The 24,444-nt window shown below is 36.5% G+C and overlaps 2 protein-coding genes and 1 long non-coding RNA gene across 4 annotated transcripts in view; all 3 read left to right on the forward strand.

Moving 5' to 3' along the window:
* Positions 1-16,739, forward strand: part of LOC138129794 (uncharacterized) — a 32,083-nt gene extending 15,344 nt beyond the window's left edge. For both annotated transcript variants that reach the window (XM_069046095.1, XM_069046096.1), the window contains exons 2-6: positions 14,727-14,852; positions 14,902-15,109; positions 15,159-15,477; positions 15,527-15,844; positions 15,990-16,739. In XM_069046095.1, the coding sequence (XP_068902196.1) occupies positions 14,742-14,852; positions 14,902-15,109; positions 15,159-15,477; positions 15,527-15,844; positions 15,990-16,632 (1,599 nt within the window). In that variant the 5' untranslated portion in view covers positions 14,727-14,741 and the 3' untranslated portion in view covers positions 16,633-16,739. The remainder of the gene's footprint in view (positions 1-14,726; positions 14,853-14,901; positions 15,110-15,158; positions 15,478-15,526; positions 15,845-15,989) is intronic.
* Positions 16,740-17,555: 816 nt separating this feature from the next.
* LOC138129798 (uncharacterized) lies at positions 17,556-21,880 on the forward strand. Its single transcript, XR_011159387.1, has 3 exons — positions 17,556-20,136; positions 21,587-21,712; positions 21,762-21,880. It is a non-coding gene; the product is annotated as an uncharacterized lncRNA (long non-coding RNA).
* Positions 21,881-21,931: 51 nt separating this feature from the next.
* LOC138128279 (luciferin 4-monooxygenase-like) lies at positions 21,932-23,400 on the forward strand. Its single transcript, XM_069044469.1, has 3 exons — positions 21,932-22,242; positions 22,287-22,604; positions 22,812-23,400. Exons 1-3 carry the CDS (start codon positions 21,932-21,934, stop codon positions 23,398-23,400), a joined length of 1,218 nt encoding a protein of 405 aa, XP_068900570.1.
* Positions 23,401-24,444: the final 1,044 nt, after the last annotated feature.

The raw sequence follows: 24,444 nt of genomic DNA on the forward strand, positions 1-24,444 counted from the left end.
TACTATTGAAGAGTTTTACAGAAATTAAATTGTGAAACTTGAATTAAAAAAATTGCTTATACTCTGATATCTGAAATTGAAAACTACATACAAAATGAGAGAACTCCTAACTTGAGAATGGATACAAAATGAGTGAGCTTTAATTTGAGAATGCGGAATTAGCGTGTCCTTTTCGCGACGTAACTGCGCTTATCCCTTAACGATAACTTAAACCGACTAAAATAAAAAAACAGGCGACTTATCTGCCGACCTTAACCCTTGAGCCTTGAAGAGGTGTCAATCCTTCGAAACTCTTACCGTGCTGATCGGTGAAAACGGCGCTTCTAGAAAGGCCGGTTGCCTCGGAAATTCCTTGACGTTTTCAGGGATCGGCACCAACGGTACTGGCAGAACTGGAGGGACCGGTTGCCTGGGAATCCCCAGGACGTACCAAAATTCTTCAATAAGACCAAACGAGACCAAACAGGCCAAAACATTGCCAACGGCTCCCACGGGACCAAAATAGATCAAAACATGCCAAAACAGGACCGAAGCAGGCCAACGGCTTCAACGGACCAAAACGCTGCCAAAACAGGACCAAACGGCTTCAACAGCACCAAAACAGGACCATTCTACTGCCAAAACAGCACCGACGTCTTCAACAGGACCATATTACCAAAACAGGGCCGTAGCCTTCAACGGGACCATACTACCAAAACAGGACTAACGTCTTCAACGGGACCATACAATGTGATCATAAAGAACCCAAATCAGAGCAAGCGTTGCAAATTATCGGTCACGTCGTAGCAAAATCATATGCAAATGCGGTCAAAACATGGCCGTAGACAATTTATGGTCTCAAACGCTACTTAATAAAAAATGATACCTTATGAATTTTAGACGTTGGAATTATAATTGTGAATTTTATTATTATTATAAGATAAGGGAAACAATTTATAAGATAAACAAGAGCAACATTTTACATTTGTAAGAGTAAGTAAATTATTATCAGCTTTATTATATTGCCAAACGCGACGCCACTGGTACGGAGATGCTTCGTTGAAATGTCACATTTCAAAATTCAAGGTTGTCGTTGTTGACAATTTAAGTGATTTAACCTAAAAAACAAATCCTTGATTTCGGCAAAGTTTACAGACGTTTATTGAAATTGTAAACAATAATTATCCCAGAATAAGTTGTAAAATGGGTTTTACCATTAAAGAGAAGGCATTTTTATTAGATTATTTTCGAAAGAGGGTGAAACAAGAAAGTGAAGACTGGCCTTACTTTGTACCCCCTTACACGGAAGAATTTCAAGCCAGATGTCCGAACCTGATGGTATTGGTTATGAACAAGTTTATCAATGTCTTAAAATTATAGTGCCTAATTTTAGCAAATCATAATCCATCATTAAGAAGAAATCAGATCAGTCCTTAGTTCAAATTTTAGAAATGGTGCAAAATGTTCGACAAATTATCAAGGAACATCCCTCAACTTCCATAAGGTGTTTAAGACAGCAAGTTAAATTGTGTTATGGCACTTATCAGAAAATTTTTAAGAAGGATATTAATTTGTTTCCCTTTGTGTGTTGCAAGAAATAAAACCCACGCATTACCCTAAACTGCTAAACAAATTGACAACTTCATATGGGTTTTTGAAATTATGAGAGGCGAGTTTGATTCTGTCTGGACCACAATGGAGAACATTTTGAGCAGTTTTTGTGAAAACTTATTTTGTGTGCAACCGTACGCGAAATGAGAACTTCGCGTGCATACAACAGGCCGCGAAATTTAATTTCGCAGCCGTTGCCTTGACGACGGCCGTAAAAGTCATTTTTATATTTATTTATTATTACAATTACAACATATCTATCTGCATATTTCCGGTGGAAACTTACAAAATCTGGATTGGTTACAGTTAAAGTTTGATTTTGTGTCAGGAACAGCCACTATTAGTAGGTACAGAATTTTCATCCGGTTTGAAATTTCCGCCAATTTCAAATGAGACAGCCGCATGAGGTTGAGGAGTCGATAAGAAAGATCCCCATTATCGATCTATCATCTATATGAAACATACACATGTGAATTAGGTTAATTTTGGTTAATTTTTCACCGATCAAAAAGGGAAATATCTCGTAACATTTCCCGAATGTCACCAACAGACATTTTGGTTTATTTGTGTCTTTGCACGGCTCCTGATATTTCCACGATTAAAATAACCTAAAAAGGAGCAGATGATACAACCTAGCATAACAGAACTTAACATTTACCTTCCACAATAAATAAATTCCAATAAATAGGTAAGCCAGTACAACATTATCCGACACGGTTTTCACATTCTTCTTGTTACATCAGTCACAAAGTCACTGTAACTTTTTTCATTTTGCCGTTTCGATTTTTCAAGTTTCAAATGCGACACTGCACAATTTATAATATTTTTTTTAACTCTCGATTAGTACACGGGACTGAAACATCGTAATTTTCTTCGGACATTTTTGCAATTTTTCTCAAAGTGAGTTGTTCTATTTATGTCGTTTCCATAGCGACATGGCGACATGTAGGCCAACTGCCGACTTTATTTTTCTTGACAGTGAAGGAAGTTTTACTTGTTTATTTTATAATTACAAATTTTCGGGTTGCACACAAAATGTTGTGTACACCTTGGCTACGAAATCCTTTGACGACCTTGAGATTGTCTTGTCTCGGCCGCAAAGCGGCCTTGACGACAATTTTTCTCTCGGTTCGTCAAAGTACGATTTCGCATCCTTGATATACAAATAACTATTTTGACCTAGAACACATTGCACATTGAAACGAATAAATGCTCCGTGTTTCTGAGCGTCAAACGTGCTGTTAATTGTTTCGCTTCTTATTTCGTCAGAAATTACGTTAATAAAGTGCAACAAAATGGATCATCTTCCCCAAAGAATGTAGGTAGAATGAAATGTACCACAAAATATTTATTAATTGCAAACCTGTAATTATTAGTGTAAAGATGAATGTAGCTGTATTTTTCGCAAATCTCATTCAAAAATCTTGAATGAAAAGTGACATACAAAAAAATCCTACATATGCCCACTCTCTTATTGTTTATTAAACCTTCCTGTATATACAATATTATGCAAAAATTAGCTGCGCCCACCTGCGCTTTTTCTTTTTTTTTGTAATTTTTCTTCGGAAATGGTGATGAAGTGCAAAAAGCGAAAATGTTTGCAGATGCATTTGATCGTGTATTTTTTTCATAATTAAAATTTCTTTGTTACGGTTATGGACGGAAACAAAGCTGTTTATCTCACGAGATTGCATTTTTCAGGCTCATTAAACCAAGTTTAACTGAAACTCTGAACGTTATATTATAATCACCATTTTGGATCCGCCATTTTTTTTTTGAAAGACTAATACCAAATTTGTAATCAGTGACCTAAAAACAGCCCCATTACTAGATTTCATAAAAATTGATAAACTTGGTAATATTTCGAATCGCCATTTTGTTTTTGGAAAAACTAAGAACAAATTCGTAACCAGCGCTCTCGAAAACCCATATTTCTCAATTTTCAATAAATTATTTTGATTCTTTCGTCTTTTGGCCAGCTTTTCGGTAATTTTTCCCAGTGTACGCCGGTGACCGGCGACACGTCTTGCCCGCTCGGCGGTCGCCGACCGACCTCCTTGTTTCCGTTTAGATTAGAGATGTGTCGTTCGCGAACGATTCGTTCAAAACGAACGAATCAGTCCACTGTACCGAACGACTCGATTCATCATCCGTAAAAGATTCGATTCATCGATTCTTTTCTTCGAATCGAACTGTACCGACGAATACCGAATCGAAAACTGACACCTATTACAAAATAGAACCCTACAATACCACTAACGGGTACAGATGTTTAGATATTTTTCTCGCAACCCCCGAACTTGCAACTATCTGCGTCGCGCGAAACAATTGACTCTTATTCTTCCTTGCAATAAGACGTCGCGATCTTCAAACGTACTGCGCATCAAAGTGACTGCATTTCCGTGCGCTCTGGCTTGTCAAGATAATGAAACATGGCGCTGGTTTGTTTACCTTTCGGTTTCCGCCGACGGGAAAATTGCAGATGGTTTTTCGGTAAAGCGTCGGTATTTCTATTAAAACAGTAAAAAAACTTAAAAACCAATAATAATTTTAGTGAAAAAACACAGAAAGGACGATTAAGTACCAGTACAATCCAGTACAAAACAAATTTATTTTTTGCTCTTATGCGGGCTATCATCTTCCTTTTGGAGAACCCAACAAAAATCACACATCCTAGCTCACTGTATATTAAAGAACGAGTTTTATAAGGGTTGATTTGGCGCACGAGTCCCAAGTGTAGAAAACGAGCCGTAGGGGAGTTTTGTATGGGACGAGTGCACCAATGCCCTTATAAAACGAGTTTTTTTATGTTATTTTTTAGAATTTGCACCCTTGTTTTAATTTTTAAATAAAAAAATTGAATTTACAAATTCTAGGGACTATTGTATTAGTTGGTAATCCAAGGTAACGGATGAAACTACATCTGCAACAATTGTTAAAAAGTAGAGTTTGCACATTAATATTGGAAGTTTTTTGGTGTAAATGACAAGAATACACTGAAATATTGATAAAAATTTTCTTAGAGATCTATCAAACCACGAGTGTTTTAATAGATAGCCATAAACGACTCCAAATTGAATACAATAATAGACCTATTAGAGGCGCAAATTCTAAAAAGTACTTTTTCACTTTGATAAAGGTTTCAGCTACTACATGTGGGCACACATGCTTTCAAAACTTTCGCGTACACATTCAAAATCAAGTACATAACAACCATTTTGCAAAATTTTAGCAGTGTGAACGAGTAATGTTGAGATTAGGTTAAAGGATACATTGACGGCATTTAAAAGAATAATGACCGGTCCCTCAGGACACAAATTCCTGTCTTATTAATTATTATGTAAGTTATACATAATAAATTAAAGATTAAAAAAACCAAATGACCTTCACAAAACAAATAATTCAACAGTAACTAGTGTTTGAAGCTAACAGAAATTTAATTAAAACAAACCTAAAAATAAATACAAATATATAAAAAGAGGTTTTAATATTTTGTCATGGCCACATTCGCCTCTAGCACCGCATTCAATCTCCTGGGCATAGATCCTATAATCTTTCGCCAATAATTTTGGTCTTCGCTCAACTCTTCCCACGCATTCTGAATTCTTCAGCATTTGCAGGTTTAAAGTTCCTTTTATAAATTTTATTGACAATTAAACCCCAAACATTTTCTATGGGGTCAAATCAGGACTATACGACGCCCAAGGTAATTGCAATATTGTTATTTTGACACCACTGTGGTATTACTCGAGCGGTGTGGATAGGACAATTATCCTGTTGAAATATGAAATTAAAAGATATAATTGTTCCACAGAAGGAAGCGTAACATTTTGCAAGATGTCAAGGCAAGCTACTGCATTAAACTGACCATCAATGCGCCAGGCTATTATACCCTGACACATAGGTATCGTTCAGAAAATCTTGAATTTACCGGTCGATGCACTCGTACACGGCATTCATTGTACGATTTGAAAAGTTTATTCTACAACCGTCAAAAACGCGACATTTATGCATCATTATCAAGTCGCAAAGTGTGTCATTTTTTGATAGATCAAAAATAGTTGTCAAAAAGTTTCCTTGGATGTTTTTTTTTTCACTGTTTTTACGGTGACAATTTAATTCATACACTAAAAATCCCATAAGCAGCGGTGATTTTGTCATTATGACAGCGAAAAAAGTTTGCCCTAACTTTTCCAGCGACAAAACGGAACCTAACTTTTGAAAGCACTGATTCTAGTAGGTCTGCATCATAGTGATTTACGTATTCATTAAATTGTCTTACCGAATTACACTCAAGCTTTTTTTGTGTGTCGAAGTAAACTTGCCATTTATAATTCGAGTTTTGTTGTCTGGCAATTAAACTTAAAAAACTGCCAGAAAAAATTACTCGTTGTACGGACTCAGAGGCAGTTTTTTTCGTTAAATTGCCAGGCACTAAAATTCTCATTGAAATGTCAAGTTTACTTCATCAAAAAAAAAGCTCTCGTGTAATTATAAGTGAAAATAGTAGTTTATTTGATGAGTTCATTTTGGCTTTGATTATTGTCATAGAAATTTGACGCTATTCTAGCTGACAGTTTAAAAATTTATTTTATACCTACTCCTATTTCCTTTTCCAAATGCCCTCTTCTTTTGATAAAGGTAGATTTTGATTGGGACTTTGCATTAAGTAAATAAATATTCACTACGTGCTTACTTACAATCATTCCCTACATTGCCTACAACCAACAATACTTAATGACAACGTCAATCGATTCAAAGTAGGGTTAGAAACAGATAAGGGTCATTTCACATTAAAAGTCAAGACAATGACATTAATGTCCCACTTTTTTTGCCCGCAATAGTACCATGGCGGCCAAAAAGTTTTAGCCGTCACTATCTTGACATTCACATAAAGTGTAAATAAATCTTTAGGAACCGTAACCCCACTTTAAATTCTTGTCATTTTGACATGCATATTGACATGAATGAACAAAATTAGAGCAATCGTACATAGATAACCTGAGCGTTTTCTGTGTAGTAGAAAATGACAAAATAATTTCCAATTTTGAAATTTACCACCCAAAAAATCCAATCATAATCAAGACGGTAATCATAATGGGCCGTATGATTTCCCATTCGTTAAGCCTTTCATTAGCTAAATCATTGATTAGACAAAGTGAGCGTATATGTCAAGCACTCTGTTAGACAGAGACAAAACAATTTAACGACGTTCTTTAACTTTAATGAAAGGAAAATCATACGGCCCAGTGACAGTAAAGTATGGATTACAATTTTTTTTTCGAAATGACAGAAAGTGACGGCTAAAATTTTTTGGCCGCCGTAGTACCAAAATCCATTCTACACCCGGTACACACATACACATTAAATGTAATGTTTCAAGTACCGTGCCTTCAAATAAATTCCGAATTAGAGTAAGCTGTGATTTACCTATATATTTTGTCTATTAACGGTTGGTAATAGTAATAGACGTTTAAACACGTGTATTGTGCTGTCCAAGGTCACTGCTGTGCCTTTAAAAATTCCATGTTACCAACTTCATAATAAAATCAGAGCCAACTCTAATTCCGAATTCATTTGAAGGCACGGTACCTGTAATATTTTAAATTTATCTAGTGTTTAAGAATACATGGGGGGATTGGGGCAAAAATTTAGAGGTCGGTATCTAAAAAACCACCGCACGTCATATCTCCGTTATTTATGGCTCAATTTAAATAAAACGAAAACTGGAATAAATCATTTTTTTCTACAAACACTAGTAAACAGTCAATTTTTAACACGGCGTACATGCATTAAATTTTTTTCCACTAGTGTTAAAAGTAATGACAAGTCGTTTGTCACAATGACGTTTTGACAGGCAGCACAGAAAGACCCATGAATACCTGAATAATAAGCTCTACCTACCTACAATTGAGGGACGGTATTGAAAATAGGCAACACTCCATGACTCCGTGCTCTTTTAACATAACCCATTTTTTGATGGTGTTTGTACTGTTTATGGGAAAAATAGTGTATGATATTCGTGTTAAAAGTGATTTTATTTTGTTCGAAGGGTTTCTTCACTCGCTGCGCTCGTTCCGAAATCTTTTGTTCTTTCAAATTAAAATCTTACTTTTAACACTTATATCATAAATAACTGTTATCTACGATCATGTAAAAAGTAGGCACTTTTTGAACTAAAAATCGTTGTCAAAATTGCCGTTTAGTGAAACTGACGGAATCGTGCCATAAAACTTTTAGTGCACCCTTTTATGGCACAGAACTGTCAGAATACAACAATACAATTTGTAATAATATATCTTTGTTAGCTAATCAGCTATATACAAACAACATTCACCACAACCCCCACAAAAATAATAACATAATACATTAATTCATTTCAAAAATTTTCCCTCACATAGGCACGTATAATAACTGCTTAAATTTTAAAATAATTGTACAATTTTTAATTTCTATGGACAACTTGTTATTGTACATTCTTAGTCCTTCATAATATACAGGGTGATTTACGAGGAATAATGAGTCCGACGGAATAGAAAATGCAACCCACAATACATTGCAACAAAAAGCCGGACATCGAAGCGGTAAATGTCCGGGTTTTTCTCCTGATGAATTGCGGGTTGCATTTTCTATTCCGTCGGGCTCATTATTTCTCGTAAATCACCCTGTATATGTACTCTTATGTCAAAGTCCCTGCAATTTCTTAAATTATAATTTTGGCGTTCACTAATAAACATAATTTTACTATACAAATACTGACGTAGAATCTTATTTTTTATTTTACAAATACTGAAAAGTGTATTGTACATAATCGTTTGCCTTGTCGTCATCAAGCTTAACACATTTAACATAAGTGCAATTGGGGTTTATCTATTACATCTAAGTATACTACGCATTGCCCTATTCTGTATACATTGGAAATCATGAATTCTATAAGCAGGTAGCATAAATAAAACTGACGAACAATAATTTAAATAGGGCGAGAATAATGCAACATACAATAATCGTCTGGTGAAAGTTACTTCCAATTCTATTCAAAAAATATATGTACTCTTTGTGACATTTTTATCAATATTTCAGTGTATTATTGTCATTTACACCAAAAAACTTCCGATATTAATGTTCAAACTCTACTTTCTAACATCTGTTGCAGATGTAGTTGCATCTGTTACCTTGAATTACCAATTAATACAAAATTCCCTAGAATTTGAAAATTTAATTTTTTTATTTAAAAATTAAAACAAGGGTGCAAATTCTAAAAAATAGCATAAAAAACTCGTTTTATAAGGCCATTGGCGCACTCTTCCCATAGAAAACTCCCCTACGGGTCGTTTTCTACACCTGGGACTCGTGCGCTAAATCAACCCTTTCTAAAACTCGTTCTTTAATATATTATTTTCTAACACTAATATAAAGCTATGGTAGTACCGGTGTCGGTACCGTCGGCGACCGCTTGGGGGCGGGGGTGTCTCTCTGTTTGAGGGGTTTAGTTTCTTCTAACATCCCATCGTTGAACACGACCCCACGACCCCTCGTTTAACATGTTGCGCCCCAAGAGAGATCCGAAAACCATAACGCTTGGCGGGGCTTGCGGAATGCTGGTCCCCAACGTCGCTCATGGTGTAAGTTGAATCCGTGGAGGGAGAAAAGACTGGAGATGGCACTAATTCAAATACGTGTACCAGTCCGCGAAAACTACAGAGTCATAAAAGGTTTCTGAATATAGATGCTAGGCCAATGGCTTCCTTCGCCTTCCTTCCACACGCATTGTGCTTCTTTATCTAGCGCATTGTGGACTGGGTCATAAAAGGTTGTTGCACGTGCTTTTAGAGGGTACGGATTTTTAACATGGGAAGCATAGGAAATCTCCAGTCTTTTCTCCCTCCACGGTTGAATCCGAGTTCCTTGGCACAAAACTTCCGGAATGGTGATCTGTTCCCTAAGTTGTGGTACTTGACAAGCGTCGTTTGTTTTTCCTTTGAAATAGTCATATTCAACTCAACCGCTGAACTTAGAGTAGCTAAATTTGTTGACTTAATGTAAAGCAGCTAGGACCTTTTCCTTTAGCACACTAAATCACGGGTAGGCGGGAAATGTTAAAGTTATAAGGATAGGGTACCACAGACCACCGGACCACACACAAGCCACTCACTCCTTCAATAGCGTATCTGTCGTACATTGTAAATTAACTTGGAAAAGAGAAAAAGGATGCTAAAGTTCTCGTCTAGTGCCCGCTCGAAGTGACTGTTTTGTTTGTAATGTACATGACCCTTCTGTTTTTTTTCTGAATTTTGAATTGTGTTGTTTATGAAATCAGGTTTGCTCAACTTACAATAACTGTCCCGTTCACGTCGTCACTTCGGATTTGTTCGTATTTTCAGGAGAGGTTTTTAGCGGAGCCTCATTCGGAGGTCTAGGGGAATGGCCACAGCTCACCATTTTCCTAGAGTTCTAAATGAGTAGTCTTCTCACATTTGGGGAGACTTGGGTGCCCTCTCCCGAGACGTTTATTATTCATTAATCCCGGCGTTAACAAACATCATAACTTTGAATAAATAGCTGGTTTTAATTATTGTGTTGTTTTATTTGCACTCTTCTGTGTGGTTCCCAAACCCTGTTGGAACGAATCTGGTAATATTTAATTTGTATAAAAAAAAACACAACGTAAGGAAATTAACGGGGTACGATCACGCGCTCTTGGCCATTTTTGAATTTCGCGGGTTTTATTTTCATTGCGTATGTTGGTAGAAAAAAAAAACGAGATGGCCGCTTGGTGGGAATTTTGAATTACCCACTTGGTTCATCACACGGTCTATTAAATCCTCGCTCCCTGCGGTTGCTCTGATTTAAACTACGACCTCAACTTTTAAATCGTCTATAAAACACTTGTTGCCTTAATAGCTATAAAAACACTATAAGCACAACGTAGATTTTTTTTTTTCAAAAAGTCATTCAAAATCAGCTGATAGTCAACTTTGTTTTTTCAAATATCTTGGTATATTTTTTATTCCGATTTTGAAAATAGTTATTTGTGTATCAAAGCCAAAAAGTGCTCTTTTTGGCCCAGGTGCACATTATATTTTTCGACTTTATGGTCGACATTTTCAATGTTATACAGGTCTCCAGATTTTTTCGGAAGCAAGTGTTGTTTTGCAGCGCTTGCTTCGTCTGCAATGTCCGAAAGCGTATCAGTCATCGCTTCGTCAATTTCACTGTCGCTATCCACTCCGTCAACGTTCATTTTCTTACTTTTTCACCACATAACCACTACCAGAAGTAAACGATACAAAACTTGCAAATAAAACAATTTGGTTAGGTAAATTTAACTGTCAAATATTCCTTGATTTTCAGTCGGTTTACTCGGTTTCGTCGGTTTCGTTGTTAACTTACTAAATAGACCAATAGATGGCGCCACGGTCCATGCCTTGAAAAGTGCGTCCGAAAAAGAGTTACTTATTGCTCACATGGGAGTACGTAAAATTACCTTTTTCTACAACCGTCTTAAAAGTGGTCACTTTTAATACCGTTTTTGGTCACTAAAGTTGATGTTTTCGTAACTGTAGAAAAAAGTTACGTGTTACTAAGGCAACACTTTTACCTCCTAGTATTAAAAGTACTTTTAATACTAGACTTAAAAATTATAAAATGAACTAACTAAAATTACTAATTTTTAATATTATGTAATATGAAAAGTACAGTTCAAATAACTTTGGAAAAAATTAATCAAACTCGATTTGTCAACAGCATGAAGATTTTCACTGGTATTGTTAATATCGGTATAGGTCATCGTGGTACTTGGCTCTTGGATCATTTCTGGAGCAATCGGTTCTTTTGTACTGTTACTGGTACTAGGTTCAAGCTGACTTAACATCTTCAATGTCATCAATTTTCAAATGAACCAATTCGTCACAACGACAGGCACCCGCAACTCCTAACATTAAAACAAGCTATAATTATCATTTCTTAAGTTTAGAGACATAATTATGTATCTTCATCAAGTATTTATTGGCCGGAGCCAAATTCAAGAATTGATCGACCTGTTTTTTTGTTAGAACCCTTGATTTCTTCGGTGTATAACCATCATTCTGCCTTTTTAAAAATGCACGTAATTTTGGCATTTTTTCTATATTTATTCCATTTTTTAGATTGAGTGTCGTCTTGACCATTGAATATTGAGACAAAGCGTGGACGCTTTCATTTTGATCGATAAATTGGCAAAATATGCTAATAAAACACTTTCCGAATAGGATTTGACTTGTTTTTCATTGCACCATGTCAAAAAAGGTTGTGACCACACTCGTAAATTTCCCGTGACTTTCCTGATAATAGGTTTGAAACAACGTGTTGTGCAGTTTCAGCCACGTCTGGTGGTGTACTGTGTACTGGATAATTCTTCAAACATTTTTGTTCAGGGTAAATTTTTACTTGCTTGCTAACAGTTTGACGTTGATTTGAAAACAACAACTCAACAAGTAAACAAAACAAAAGCCAAAATTGCCTCTTTGGTTACACGAATATTTCAATAAAACGTTGGCTTTATTTAAATGTGCCTATGAGTTTCGCACTTCTCATGATACGGGTCCTTTACTTGGTTGGAGCAAAAATAGTATGTGTTATTGGGATTAAAAGTGACTTTTTTTGACTTGCAATTATTGCAGTGGCTCGGCTACGCTTCGCTTCGCCTCGCTATGCAAACAAATTGCTCGTCAAAAAAAGTACCACTTTTAATCCTTATAACACAATATACATACTATTTTCATTAAGGGTGCTTAAAATAGTTATTTGTATATCAACGATGCGAAATGTACTTTGACGAACCGAGAGAAAAATTGTAGCCAAGGCCGCTTTGCGGCCGAGGCAACACAATCTCGAGATCGTCAAAGGATTTCGTAGCCAAGGTGTACGCAACATTTTGTGTACAACCCGAAAATTTGTAATTATAAAATGAATAAGTAAAATTTCCTTTATTGTCAATAAAAATAAAGTCGGCCTACATGTCGCCATGTCGCTATGGAAACGACATAAATAAAACAATTCACTTTGAGAAAAATTGCAAAAATGTCCGAAGAAAATTACAATGTTTTAAGTTCCGTGTACTCATCCAGAGTTAAAAAAATATTATAAATTGTGCAGTGTCGCATTTGAAACCTGAAAAATCGAAACGGCATTATGAAAAATGTTACAGTGACTTTGAGACTGATGTAACAAGAAGAATGTGAAAACCGTGTCGGATAATGTTGTACTGGCTTACCTATTTATTGGAATTTATTTATTGTGGAAGATAAATGTTAAGTTCTGTTATGCTAGGTTGTATCATCTGCTCCTTTTTAGGTTATTTTAATCGTGGAAATATCAGAAGCCTTGCAAAGACACAAATAAACCAAAATGTCTGTTGATGACATTCGGGAAATGTTACGTGATATTTCTCGTTTTGATCGGTGAAAAATTAACCAAAATTAACCTAATTCACATGTGAATGTTTTATATAGTGGATAGATCGATAATGGGGATCTTTCTTATCGACTCCTTCTCATGCGGCTGTCTCATTTGAAATTGGCGGAAATTTCAAACAGGATGAAAATTCTGTACTAATAGTGGCCGTTCCTGACACAAAATCAAACTTTAACTGTAACCAATCCAGATTTTGTAAGATTTCACCGGAAATATGCAGATAGAAATTGAAACGTTTACACTTCCTTGATTTTTCCTCGATGAAACTTTCCTCCCTCATTTGGTGTATTGTTGGTTGCCGCATTCCCTCGGATTAAATTTTTGCGGAAAAATACGAAACAAAAAAAAATGAGAAAAGAAATATTTATGGATCCTACGTTGTGTTTTATTTTTCATTTTGTTTAATTAGGTTCTAACGAGAGACCGTTACAATATGTTGTAATTGTGATAATAAATAAATATAAAAATGACTTTTACTTTTACGGCCGTCGTCAAGGCAACGGCTGCGAAATTCAATTTTTCTGTTGACCGCTTGTTAATTTCAATATTAATAAATTATTTTGTCTAAAATATAGTGTATTAATGGACCTCATTAATACACTATTTTTCATTGATTAACGATTTTTGCGATTTTGACGTTTTGATGATATTTTGATGTATGTATAAACAACCTCGAACATGCATTGTTTGCACTTACCAACACTGCAGCAGGTAGTGCAGCAGGGTTTTCTATATTTTATAGCTCCATAACTGCATAATTACGAATTCACTTTTTCAAAAGCCGACCTTTTTGGTTATAATTCGCATGTCATATTTTTCAAAGGTAACTAGGTTTTCTTAGCAACCGAGATTATTACGTGAAATTGAATGTGAATGGAGTTGACGTCTTCTGACATTCTTTGTGGAAAAGTGAATAGAAAGTGTTGAAAAATTTAAAAATGGCCTACCCTGAGGACAAAAAAAGGATGAAGGTATTTTATAAGGTTTCATCTTTATCGAAAAAGATGAAATTGGTTTTGATGTGGCTTTAATTTGAAATTTTGTCACAAAAAAAAAGTTTGCGGTCAACGAAAAAATTTTGTAATCAACTCGTTTGTTGATGGGCGATTAATAATCTCAACTATTAAAGGCACTCACTCGCTACACTCGTTCGTGCTTTAAACAATTTCGATTATTAATCGCCTTCATTAACAAACTAGTTTATTAAATAACTATAAAAAAAAAATCATTTTCAACAATCTTTTTCTCAAGTTTTTTTTAAATGTTAAAATTTTTATACTGTTATGTTGACAGTTTAAAGACCTATCAAAATGCTAAAAGGTTGCTATTTAAAAAAATAGATGATAACGTCATTATTTTGACAAGCCTGTATAAAAAGTGTTATGTGAATAAACGTGAAATAGAAATTAAAAATCGAACTGTTTTTGTACTATTTTCAAAACTCACTAGTTTATGATTTATCGAATTGTTGCGATACTTTTCACCCTCACTGTATCTTAGTACAAAATAGTACCCGACAAGTACCATGCGACGATTTTTTATAACAGTACTATTTATATTTATATAAAAATATTGACATTATTATTATTATTGAAATAGTACCCGCAAAGTTGACCTGGTCGACTCAAGGGGACTATTTTGTCCGAAGATTATGTCATCAATCAGTACTTTGTGTGCTTAAATAGGTTTACCAGTCTGTCATGGAGCCCAAGGTGCTGGAAGGTCCCCCCGACGAATCGGGAATTCCCCGTGAATCTCCCGTTAAACTACTTCTGGAGGCTTGCAACATCTATCGTGACAACACAGCTCTGGTAAGAGAATCATTTGGACAATTGGTCTGGTAGTGGCGTCAATTTTTAGATCGACATAAGATCCGGTGTATCACTGACTTACGGTCAGTTGTGCCAACTGGCGAAAAATCTGGCAGCGAGTCTTCGACTTTTAGGGGTCAAAAAGGACGACATCGTCGGAATGGTGTCAGAAAACTCGCACAAGTTAGTAATCGCCTATCTGACGGGGTTATTCTTGGCAGCTCCTTTGCACCTGATCAATCCGGCATTTACGGAGTGTTTGTTTCGTTGCGTTGGTGGTGACACTTTCTAATTGTTCAATTTCAGACGAATTACGAAGTATGTTCGCATTATCCAAACCCATTGTCGTGTTTTGTACCGATAAATCTCAAAAGAATGTTCTCAAAGTGGTGAACGAGTTCTCTTTTGTCAAGGCGGTTATTTCCTTTGATGATGCCGTCGACCAACAAAATGAGATTTTGCTATATTCGGATCTGATCAAAAAGTCGGTATCTTTTCAAGTTGAAGAAGATGTAGATTTAGAAGATCAAGTGGCCTTGACCTTGAATTCTTCCGGGACAACTGGTTTCCCGAAAGGTGTAATGTTCACCTACAAGATGTTACGAACAATTTTAGTTCATGCTAGGTCAGGGAACTGTTGGAGATCGGTCAAAATTTCATTTGAATCGTTCCAGAGATCCCGATTTCCTTTACATGAAACAGAAAGAAGTCGTTCCTGTAGTTCTCCCGATGTTTCATATTTATGGAGTGCTGATCACGAACGCCGCCGTCTACTCGGGCGCCACTCTCGCGATTCTTGATCATTTCGAGCCGACGATTTTTTTGCAAACCATCCAAAAATATAAAATGGAACAACTGATGTTGGTACCCACCTTGATCAATTTTCTAGCAAACAGTCCTCTGCTTGATCAGTACGATTTGTCTTCGGTGAAGCAGGTGTGGACTGGGGGATCCCAACTTTTCGAAAAGGACTCGAAAACAGTCTGGGCCCGGTGAGTTCGTACTTGTAATACATTTGAATTGTCACTTAATCTGTCACTTGTCGTATATCAAACATTGCTTGGTTGGTCACACTGCTCGCGTCATGTAAATATGGCGTGCCAAATTGACATCTGTCAGTTGAATAGTATTTTTCAGACTGAATTTGCAAAAATTCCACGTGATATACGGAATGACAGAAGGGGCGATAGCCGTCCACACTTCCGACAATCGGAAAGGAGGCTGCGGTAGAGTGACTTGCGGTTTCCGCGTCAAAATAACGGACCCGAAAACGGGTCGCAATCTCCCGGCCGGCCAGAGCGGCGAAATCTGCATCGGCGGCACCGTCACCAAAGGCTACTTAAACGACCCCCTAAAGACGAAAGAGGCCATCGACGCCGAGGGATTCATCCACTCTGGAGACATCGGCTACTACGATCACGCCGGCACCATCTACGTCGTGGGCAGGAGCAAAGAGATCATCAAGTACAAGTCGTACCAAGTGTCTGCGGTCGAACTCGAGGCCATACTCGTCAAGCATCCGCAGATTCAAGACGCGGCGGTGGTCAGTAAAGCGGATCGCAGGTTCGGTGAGGTCCCGGTAGGTTTCATCGTGAAGAGAGAGGATGTCACTTTGACGGAGGGGCAAGTCTGCGACTTTGTCGCCACATTCGTCAGCGTCGAGAAGAGGCTCCACGGAGGGGTCAGGTTCGTCGACGTCATCCCTAGAAACAGTCTGGGGAAAATATCCCGTTGTGAGTTAACGAAACGTGTACAAGACGAATTCATACAAAACGAATAGAACAAGGTGAAGTTTTTTAACGAAAGGGGAACGGTATTTTGAATTGTGACATTTATTGGACATACCTACATGAATAAAAGTTTATCACTGTGGTTTTAATTTAATAAGCTTTGTTTTTCTTTCGTTTATTCTTAATCCCTTCTTTTTTGCTACCTTTTCTAATGATTTTAGTGCTTGAACTAGTTCATTTTTGTAGTGAAAACTTCTTTAGGCACGCCACATACATTTTATTCCCGCGCAGTGAATTAGTTTCCTGCGACACGGTAAAATCGTTCGCAGCACAGGCTAAAATCGTTCGCAGCTCAGCGAAAATCCGTCGCAACACGACACGGTTAGCTAAAATCAAGGGAGTCGAGTTTTTTAGCGGAGCGAGCGGAAAACAATCAACTGTACGTCATTTGGCAATTTTAAATTTTCATTGTACGTTGTGTTGTGACCTGACTGATCTCAGTGCAGAGCTGCAGGAGTAACTGTATATAAATATACAGGATATTTCACAAGTGATAATGAGCCTGACGTAATTTAAAATGCAACCCACACTATATTTCCGAAAAAAGCTGGCTACTGAAATTAAAATGTCCGGTTTTTTTTGAAAATGTATTGTGGCTTGAATTTATTATTCCGTCAGGCTCATTATTACTCGTGAAATACCCTGTGTTGTAAACTTATGTTGTGTTCAATATCATCGTCAAGAAAATAAAACTGAAACATCCAAACCTAACCACACAAATTTTGCTAGGGTGTACCTCTAAAAGCAGTTTCTATTGAAAAATACAGATTTTTGATGTTTATTTAAAAACAGCATTGGTTTTAAATAATATTAATTATGTATTTATGCCTTGCTCCTTATTCCTCCAAGTCATCCATAATGATATATTTTTTATAGAATAGGTACATATTACCTACTTAAAATCAGTAACGAGCATCATAGAAGTTTTCCTCGAAGTTTTCACTTCTGTCGTGCGGTCTTAAGCACACACTCTTTTTTTTTTAGTTCTCGTAAGGATTACAATGTCGTCGGCATATGTCATTCTTCACCTGTACTAACTGGTTATGTGTCAAACTATTCACCCGTATTTCACTTTTTTCTTTTTATGTTGAATCCAATGTTACGAGTATATTAAACAGCACTCTTGATAGTGAATCCCCTTGTCTTTGGTCTCTTTTAACTTTGGTCAATACTTTATACTTTTTATTCTGACTCTTTTAGAGTCATTCTTACCAGCCTTATAAGTTTTTTTTATACATATACCCATGTCTGTCATCGCATCATACACTTTTTCTCTTTTTATTGTGTCGTATGCTTGCTTGAACTCTATGCAAAGGACATATTAGGGTTTCTTTCCATTTTTCGGGTATTGTACACTTCTGTTCACGGAAAAAGCATAACAAGCCTTGAGAGGGATTTTTGCAATTTTTTTGGCTGTGTAAATTTACTTTGTAATTTGTTTCCATGTTTACCAATGTTAAGTTATCTGGTAAGAAGAGACTTAAAGGATCCCACAATAAATCTTGAAAATACAGTATAATATTTACTTATAATCTTGATAATAGTAACATTAGAGAGGGCATTAAGTAAGTACACTTTTACTGACTGAAATCGAATTATTCCAATTATCTGCCACTGACGGTGACATCAGGTACTGATAAAAATGATTTACACAAGCAAAATGTACGTGTATGCTTTTTCAGTGAACAGAAGTGTATCCTCATCCCAGGCTTTCTCTATTAACTTAACTGTATTTTCTTTCAGGTATTGCCCCCCTACTTTTAGCATTTCTGTCGTTACTCCGTTCTGTCTTGGGTATTTTTGAATTTTTTAATGATTTCTTTAGTTTCCTCTTTTCTCGGTGGTTCTTTATGGCTTTCTGTAGCTAAACTTTCTTCTTCTTCTGTTTGTAATGTTTCTTTTTCCCCGATTCCATATACTTCTCCAAAATAGTCAACCCATCTTTTCAGGCTTTCCTCCATTCCTCCCATTAGCTAGCTGTCCTTAATTTTTACAAAATATCTGTTGCCTTCGTACTTTTATGGTGGAAATATTTGCTTGCTATCCGCATATTTCTCTCTGTTGCAAATTCTATGAGCATGTTTTCATTTTCATTACTTTGATTATGTTTACTATGCCTTTTAATGACTGGTTTATATATTTCTTCTTTCCCTATCTTTGCGCCAAAATCTCCAATTATTATTTTAACATCGCATTTTGGGATTTCATTATAGACTTTCTCGATCTCTTCGTAAAATTTTTCTTTCTCCTCATATTCTTTCTCTTCTGTAGGACAATGAACATTTATAATACTTATCTTCCTGTACCTCCTTCTTAGTCTTCTTTTGCATAATGTGTTTGTTACGGCCTTAAAGTCTATTATTTTGCTTTGTAATTTCTTACTTACTAAAAATCCTACTCCTCGCTTTCTGTTTTCGTTTCCGCTATTAAAAAAATTAGTGTTCTCCCATTTCTCTTACAAACATTTCTGTTTGTTTTGTTTCCTGTATTGCTAGCAACTCTATTTTATAATTTTATAAAGAGCTTGCCTTCCACGTATGTACTTCTAACAATCCATGTCGCCGCTTCTGTTTTTTCGTTCCAGGTGCCTAATTTTTGTCTTCCTGTCTTTTTCTTCTTGTCAACCGTTCTCGTGTCCTCATTTCTTGCGCGGGTCGTTCCATTCACACTTCCATCATCTAGTTTATTTTATAATTTTCCAGGCCCGCGATCTTTTTCAAAACGTTCTTTTCTCTGTCCCATTTCCATTCCTGATTCACTATTAATTTCTGAAACCCCATTTTCACTCTTCTCTCTTCTGCCCTCTCTTCTCTGGCTTTGTTTCTTATTTTTGTCTGTATTTCCTTTTCTATTTTGCTTTTATTATAGAATACCATAAATTACTTAAGTTGGATCTAGGTGCGCTACGGAAAGGTTCCCTAGGTTTGAAAACTTTTTCAACAAATATTGTAGTTATCTGTTAACAAATAATTTTTCCGGAAAAAACATTTTCCTGCTTATTTACGCGCAGGAAAATTCAATTTTCCGGACTAGTACTGTAAAGACTTTACAAGACGCAAAATAATTTTTTTCGATGTTTTTTACGTTGTAACTATAGTTGCCAACAAAATTGACAAACTTGTTTTTTTGTTGAATTTGTAAAAATTTTTTCTAAAATTTGTAAATTTTGTCTTTTTTACGATTTCCGGAAAAATTTAATACAAAACACGTCAGTAAAATCTCTTGCTTGTCTCGGAGCTTTAAATACTCTTCAGTAATGTGAGATTTTTCTGACTATGCTGTAAATAACTATAACATAATATAAATAATTACTGCATCCAATAATCAATAAAAAATAATTAGGTTAATTAAGCACTAAATGTGCTATCGGATTTGTAAATTTAACTGTAATTCAATAATATTGATGATAAATATACGTAGACAATCGGCAAGACGACAAAATTACATTTTTACCACCAGAAAGAAAGTGAAAGTGTTACACGTCTGCAGTTAAGGTAATTTCTCAGATAATCCAGATTTCAGTTTATATTCATTTTTGAAAAAGCTCTTGGTCATAACATAATATACAGTGTGGTGATAAAGTAAGGAAGAAAATTTATAATTGCGTTATTTAGGGCCAGTTTACAGAAGCGAAATCAAGTTAATTGTAATCAAATGCGAGGTTAACTGAACACATAAAATTTAATTAGAATTAAACATTTAATTCTGTTTCTATAAACTGGCCCTTAATGTTTTCAAGCAAAACGCTCGGACAGGTCAATTTTACTTCGAAAAATGCCATGCAATTTGTTTAAGTGACCTTAGATATTTGTGTGTTTTTGTTTGAAGTCAATTAAAATTTTTGCATTAAAAATTAAATTAAATTTTTGAAGTAAAATTTGTCATTTTCTCGAAAAAATTGTCATGTAAGGTAGCAATTTTTTTCATTCATCGTTTAGATAGTAGAAGTGTCTAACAAAAAGTGAAGAAAAAAGAGAGGGTTGTCATTTAACAAAATTGGTAATGACGTCATTGCGCAAAAACCAATGACGCCATTTAAACAAATTGCATGTCACAAGATAGCATTTTTGAAAATAAAATCGACCTGTGCGGGCGTTTTGCTTGAAAACATTAAATAACGCAATTATAAATTTTCTTCCTTACTTTATCACCATACTGTATAATTCATTTCCGTTATCATTATTCATGTTTTTGTTCATTTGCTAAACACAGTTGCTGTGAGGCAAAAACTGATAAACCATTTTTGTTGTACAAAACAAACCAAAAAACGACCTTCGATATTAATAAATTTAAATTCTCAACAGAACTCCACGAGTTATCAATAATGTAATGAATTTGACCTCAACGGATGCATTAATCACTACTATTATATAAGATTGGTGCACCAAAATCGACAGACAACAAAATCTCTGCTTCGACTCGTTTCTGAAAGAAATTGTTGAAGCACCGAACGAATTTATTAAGGGGCCTGCGTTCACTAGTCCGGGTTGTACGGATTGGTCCCATGAAAAAAGTTCTTTGTACTGTATCCAACGTCAATATGTTGACGATAAATCTTATGGCTTCTTGACCTACACTACAAATGCGGATGACATAGTAATAAAATAAAAAAATAAAGAAGTGTGCTTACATTTTGTTCGGATCCAGATGCAAGAACAGTTATTTACATCAAAGTATGGGAGGTGAATTTTCCGGCACGACAACAAATTTCGGGCATGATGGCGGAGCATGATTAGTTGGAGTGCCGGAAAATACCTCCCGTACGACATTTGTATTTGACTTTTCGGGTGACCAAAATATTGAATTTTTCAAAAATGAAAGATGATAAAACACATTTTTTTACTTTGTCCTTGTGTGTGGTCGAGGGCGATTTCCATTACTTGTCAAAGTTTTCAAAGAAGTTCAACCTGTCATCACTCATCAGTATTTTGCGTGCTTAAATAGATTTGCCAGTTTGTTATGGAACCCAAAGTGCTGGAGGGTCCCCCCGACGAATCGGGAATTCCCCGTGAATCTCCCGTTAAACTACTTCTGGAGGCTTGCAACACCTATCGTGACATCACAGCTCTGGTAAGAAAATCATTTGGACAATTGGTCTGGAGGTGGCATCATTCTTTAGATCGACATAAGATCCGGTACATCACTGACTCACGGTCAGTTGTGCCAACTGGCGAAAAATCTGGCGGCCAGTCTTCGACTTTTGGGGGTCAAAAAAGACAATATCGTTGGAGTCGTGTCACTTTGGTGGTGATACTTTCCAATTGTTCAATTTCAGATGAATTACGAAATATGTTCGCATTATCCAAACCGACTGTCGTGTTTTGTACCGACAAATCTCAAAAGAACGTTCTCAAAGTGGTGAACGAGTTCACTTTTGTCAAGACGATTATTTCCTTTGATGATGCCGTCGACCAAGAAAATGAGATTTTGCAATATTCAGATCTGATCAAAAACTCGGTATCTTTTCAAGTTGAAGAAGATGTAGATTTAGAAGATCAAGTGGCCTTGATCTTAAATTCTTCTGGGACAACTGGTTTGCCAAAAGGTGTGATGTTCACCTACAAGATGTTGCGAACAAATTTAGTTCATGCTAGGTCAGGGTCAGTGTTGGAGATCGGTCGAAATCTCATTTGAATCGTTCCAGAGATCCCGATGTGCTCTACATGAAACAGAAAGAAGTCGTTCCTGCAGTTCTTCCGATGCTTCATGTTTATGGAGTGGTGATCACGAACGCCGCCCTCTTCTCGGGCGCCACCCTCGCTATTTTTGACCACTTCGAGCCGACGATTTTTTTGCAAACCATCCAAAAATATAAAATGGAACAACTGATGTTGGTACCCACCTTGATCAATTTTATAGCAAACAATCCTCTGATCGATCAGTACGATTTGTCTTCGGTGAAGCAGGTGTGGACTGGGGGATCCCAACTTTTAGAAGAAGACTCGAAAACAGTGTGGAGCCGGTGAGTACTTACTTGTTGTAATACATTTGAATTGTTACTTTATCTGTCACTTATCATATCAAACATTGCTTCTCATTTTGGTTGGTCACACTGCTCTCCTCATTTAAATATGACAAGTCAAATTAACATCTGCCGGTTGAAATGCAATTTTCAGACTGAGTTTGCAAAAATTGCATGTGATGTACGGAATGACAGAAACTGCTTTAGCCGTCCACACTTCCGAAATAGGAAAGAAGGCAGCGGTAGAGTGAGTTGCGGCTTCCGCGTCAAAATAACACACCCGGAAACTGGTCGCAAGCTCCCAGCCGGCCAGACCGGCGAAATCTGCATCGGCGGCGCCGTCACCAAAGGCTACCTGAACGATCCCCAAAAAACGAAAGAGGCCATCGACGCGGAGGGATTCATCCACTCTGGAGACATCGGCTACTACGACCTCGCCGGCACCATTTACGTCGTGGGCAGGAGCAAAGATATCATCAAGTACAAATCCTACCAAGTGTCTCCGGTCGAGCTCGAGACCATCCTCGTCAAGCATCCGCAGATTGAAGACGCCGCGGTGGTCGGTAAAATGGATCGCAGGTTCGGTGAGGTCCCGGTAGGTTTCATCGTGAAGAGAGAGGATGTCACTTTGACGGAGGGGCAAGTCTGCGACTTTGTCGCCACATTCGTCAGCGTCGAGAAGAGGCTCCACGGAGGGGTCAGGTTCGTCGACGTCATCCCTAGAAACAGTATGGGGAAAATATCCCGTTGTGAGTTGACGAAATACGTGCAAGACGAATTCATACAAAACGAATAGAACAAGGTGAAGTTTTTTAACGAAAGGGGAACGGTATTTTGAATTGTGACATTTATTGGACATACCTACATGAATAAAAGTTTATCACTGTTGTTTCCATTTAATATTTTGCAAATCCACCTTGCATTTTAAGCGTGAAGTTATTTAATTGATTAGTTAGAAATACACGATAATTGGAACCGAAGTGACTTAGAGAAAATGCAAATCTGTTCTAAGCGGTGTAACTAAAATGGTCGATACTTACGTGAATTTTAGTACCTAATCCTTCACAAACGAATAATTGAGGAAACATGCGTTTGCATTAAATATGGAGAAATATGTATATTTAGTTTAAAATTGACCTTGCTCAATCCCATTTAAGAACCTCTTTTCAGATTTTGGTCATTATTTACTTTACCTATAATAATCAATTCACTTTTGTAATGACGAACTAGAGTTAGGTACTAAATTATAGCTGGTTGCATCGCATTTTCGTTAATCATGTATTAACTAAGACGAGATTTAAAATTAATATTTAAACATAAGCGGGCGTAATGAATTCATAACGCCCTCATCAATTCATAATTGCAAAGATGCCATTCTTTTTTTTAAGAACACGTATACCTAGTGAAAAATAAAATCTTGTATGCACCACGGCGTCACCGAATGATTACGCCCATCGAACGATACCCATCTCTCGGGCTAAAGCCCTCAATGGATTCATCGTTCTCCGGGCGTAATCATCGTTGTAACGCCCTTGGTGCATAAATAGCTATTAAGGGTTAATTCGCCGATTTTGGCTACTTTAATAAACAAAGATTAAGGCCCGGTTTATTTACCTTGAAATAAATTTATCTGGGCAGTGGTTGCTATGATTTAGAATCTGCTATTGGTAGATCCATGGTAATTACCCTTCAAATAATGTTACTTGAAGGTGAATAAACTGGGCCTAAAGGTTATTTAAAGTGCGGTGCAAACAAACTTGTCAAATTAAGGCCCGGCTTATTCACCTTCAAGTAACTTTAATTGAACGGTAATTACCATGGATCTACCAATAGCAGATTC

The sequence above is a fragment of the Tenebrio molitor genome, chromosome 4 (genome assembly GCF_963966145.1).
Source record: "Tenebrio molitor chromosome 4, icTenMoli1.1, whole genome shotgun sequence".
NCBI classification, from domain to species: Eukaryota; Metazoa; Arthropoda; class Insecta; order Coleoptera; family Tenebrionidae; genus Tenebrio; species Tenebrio molitor.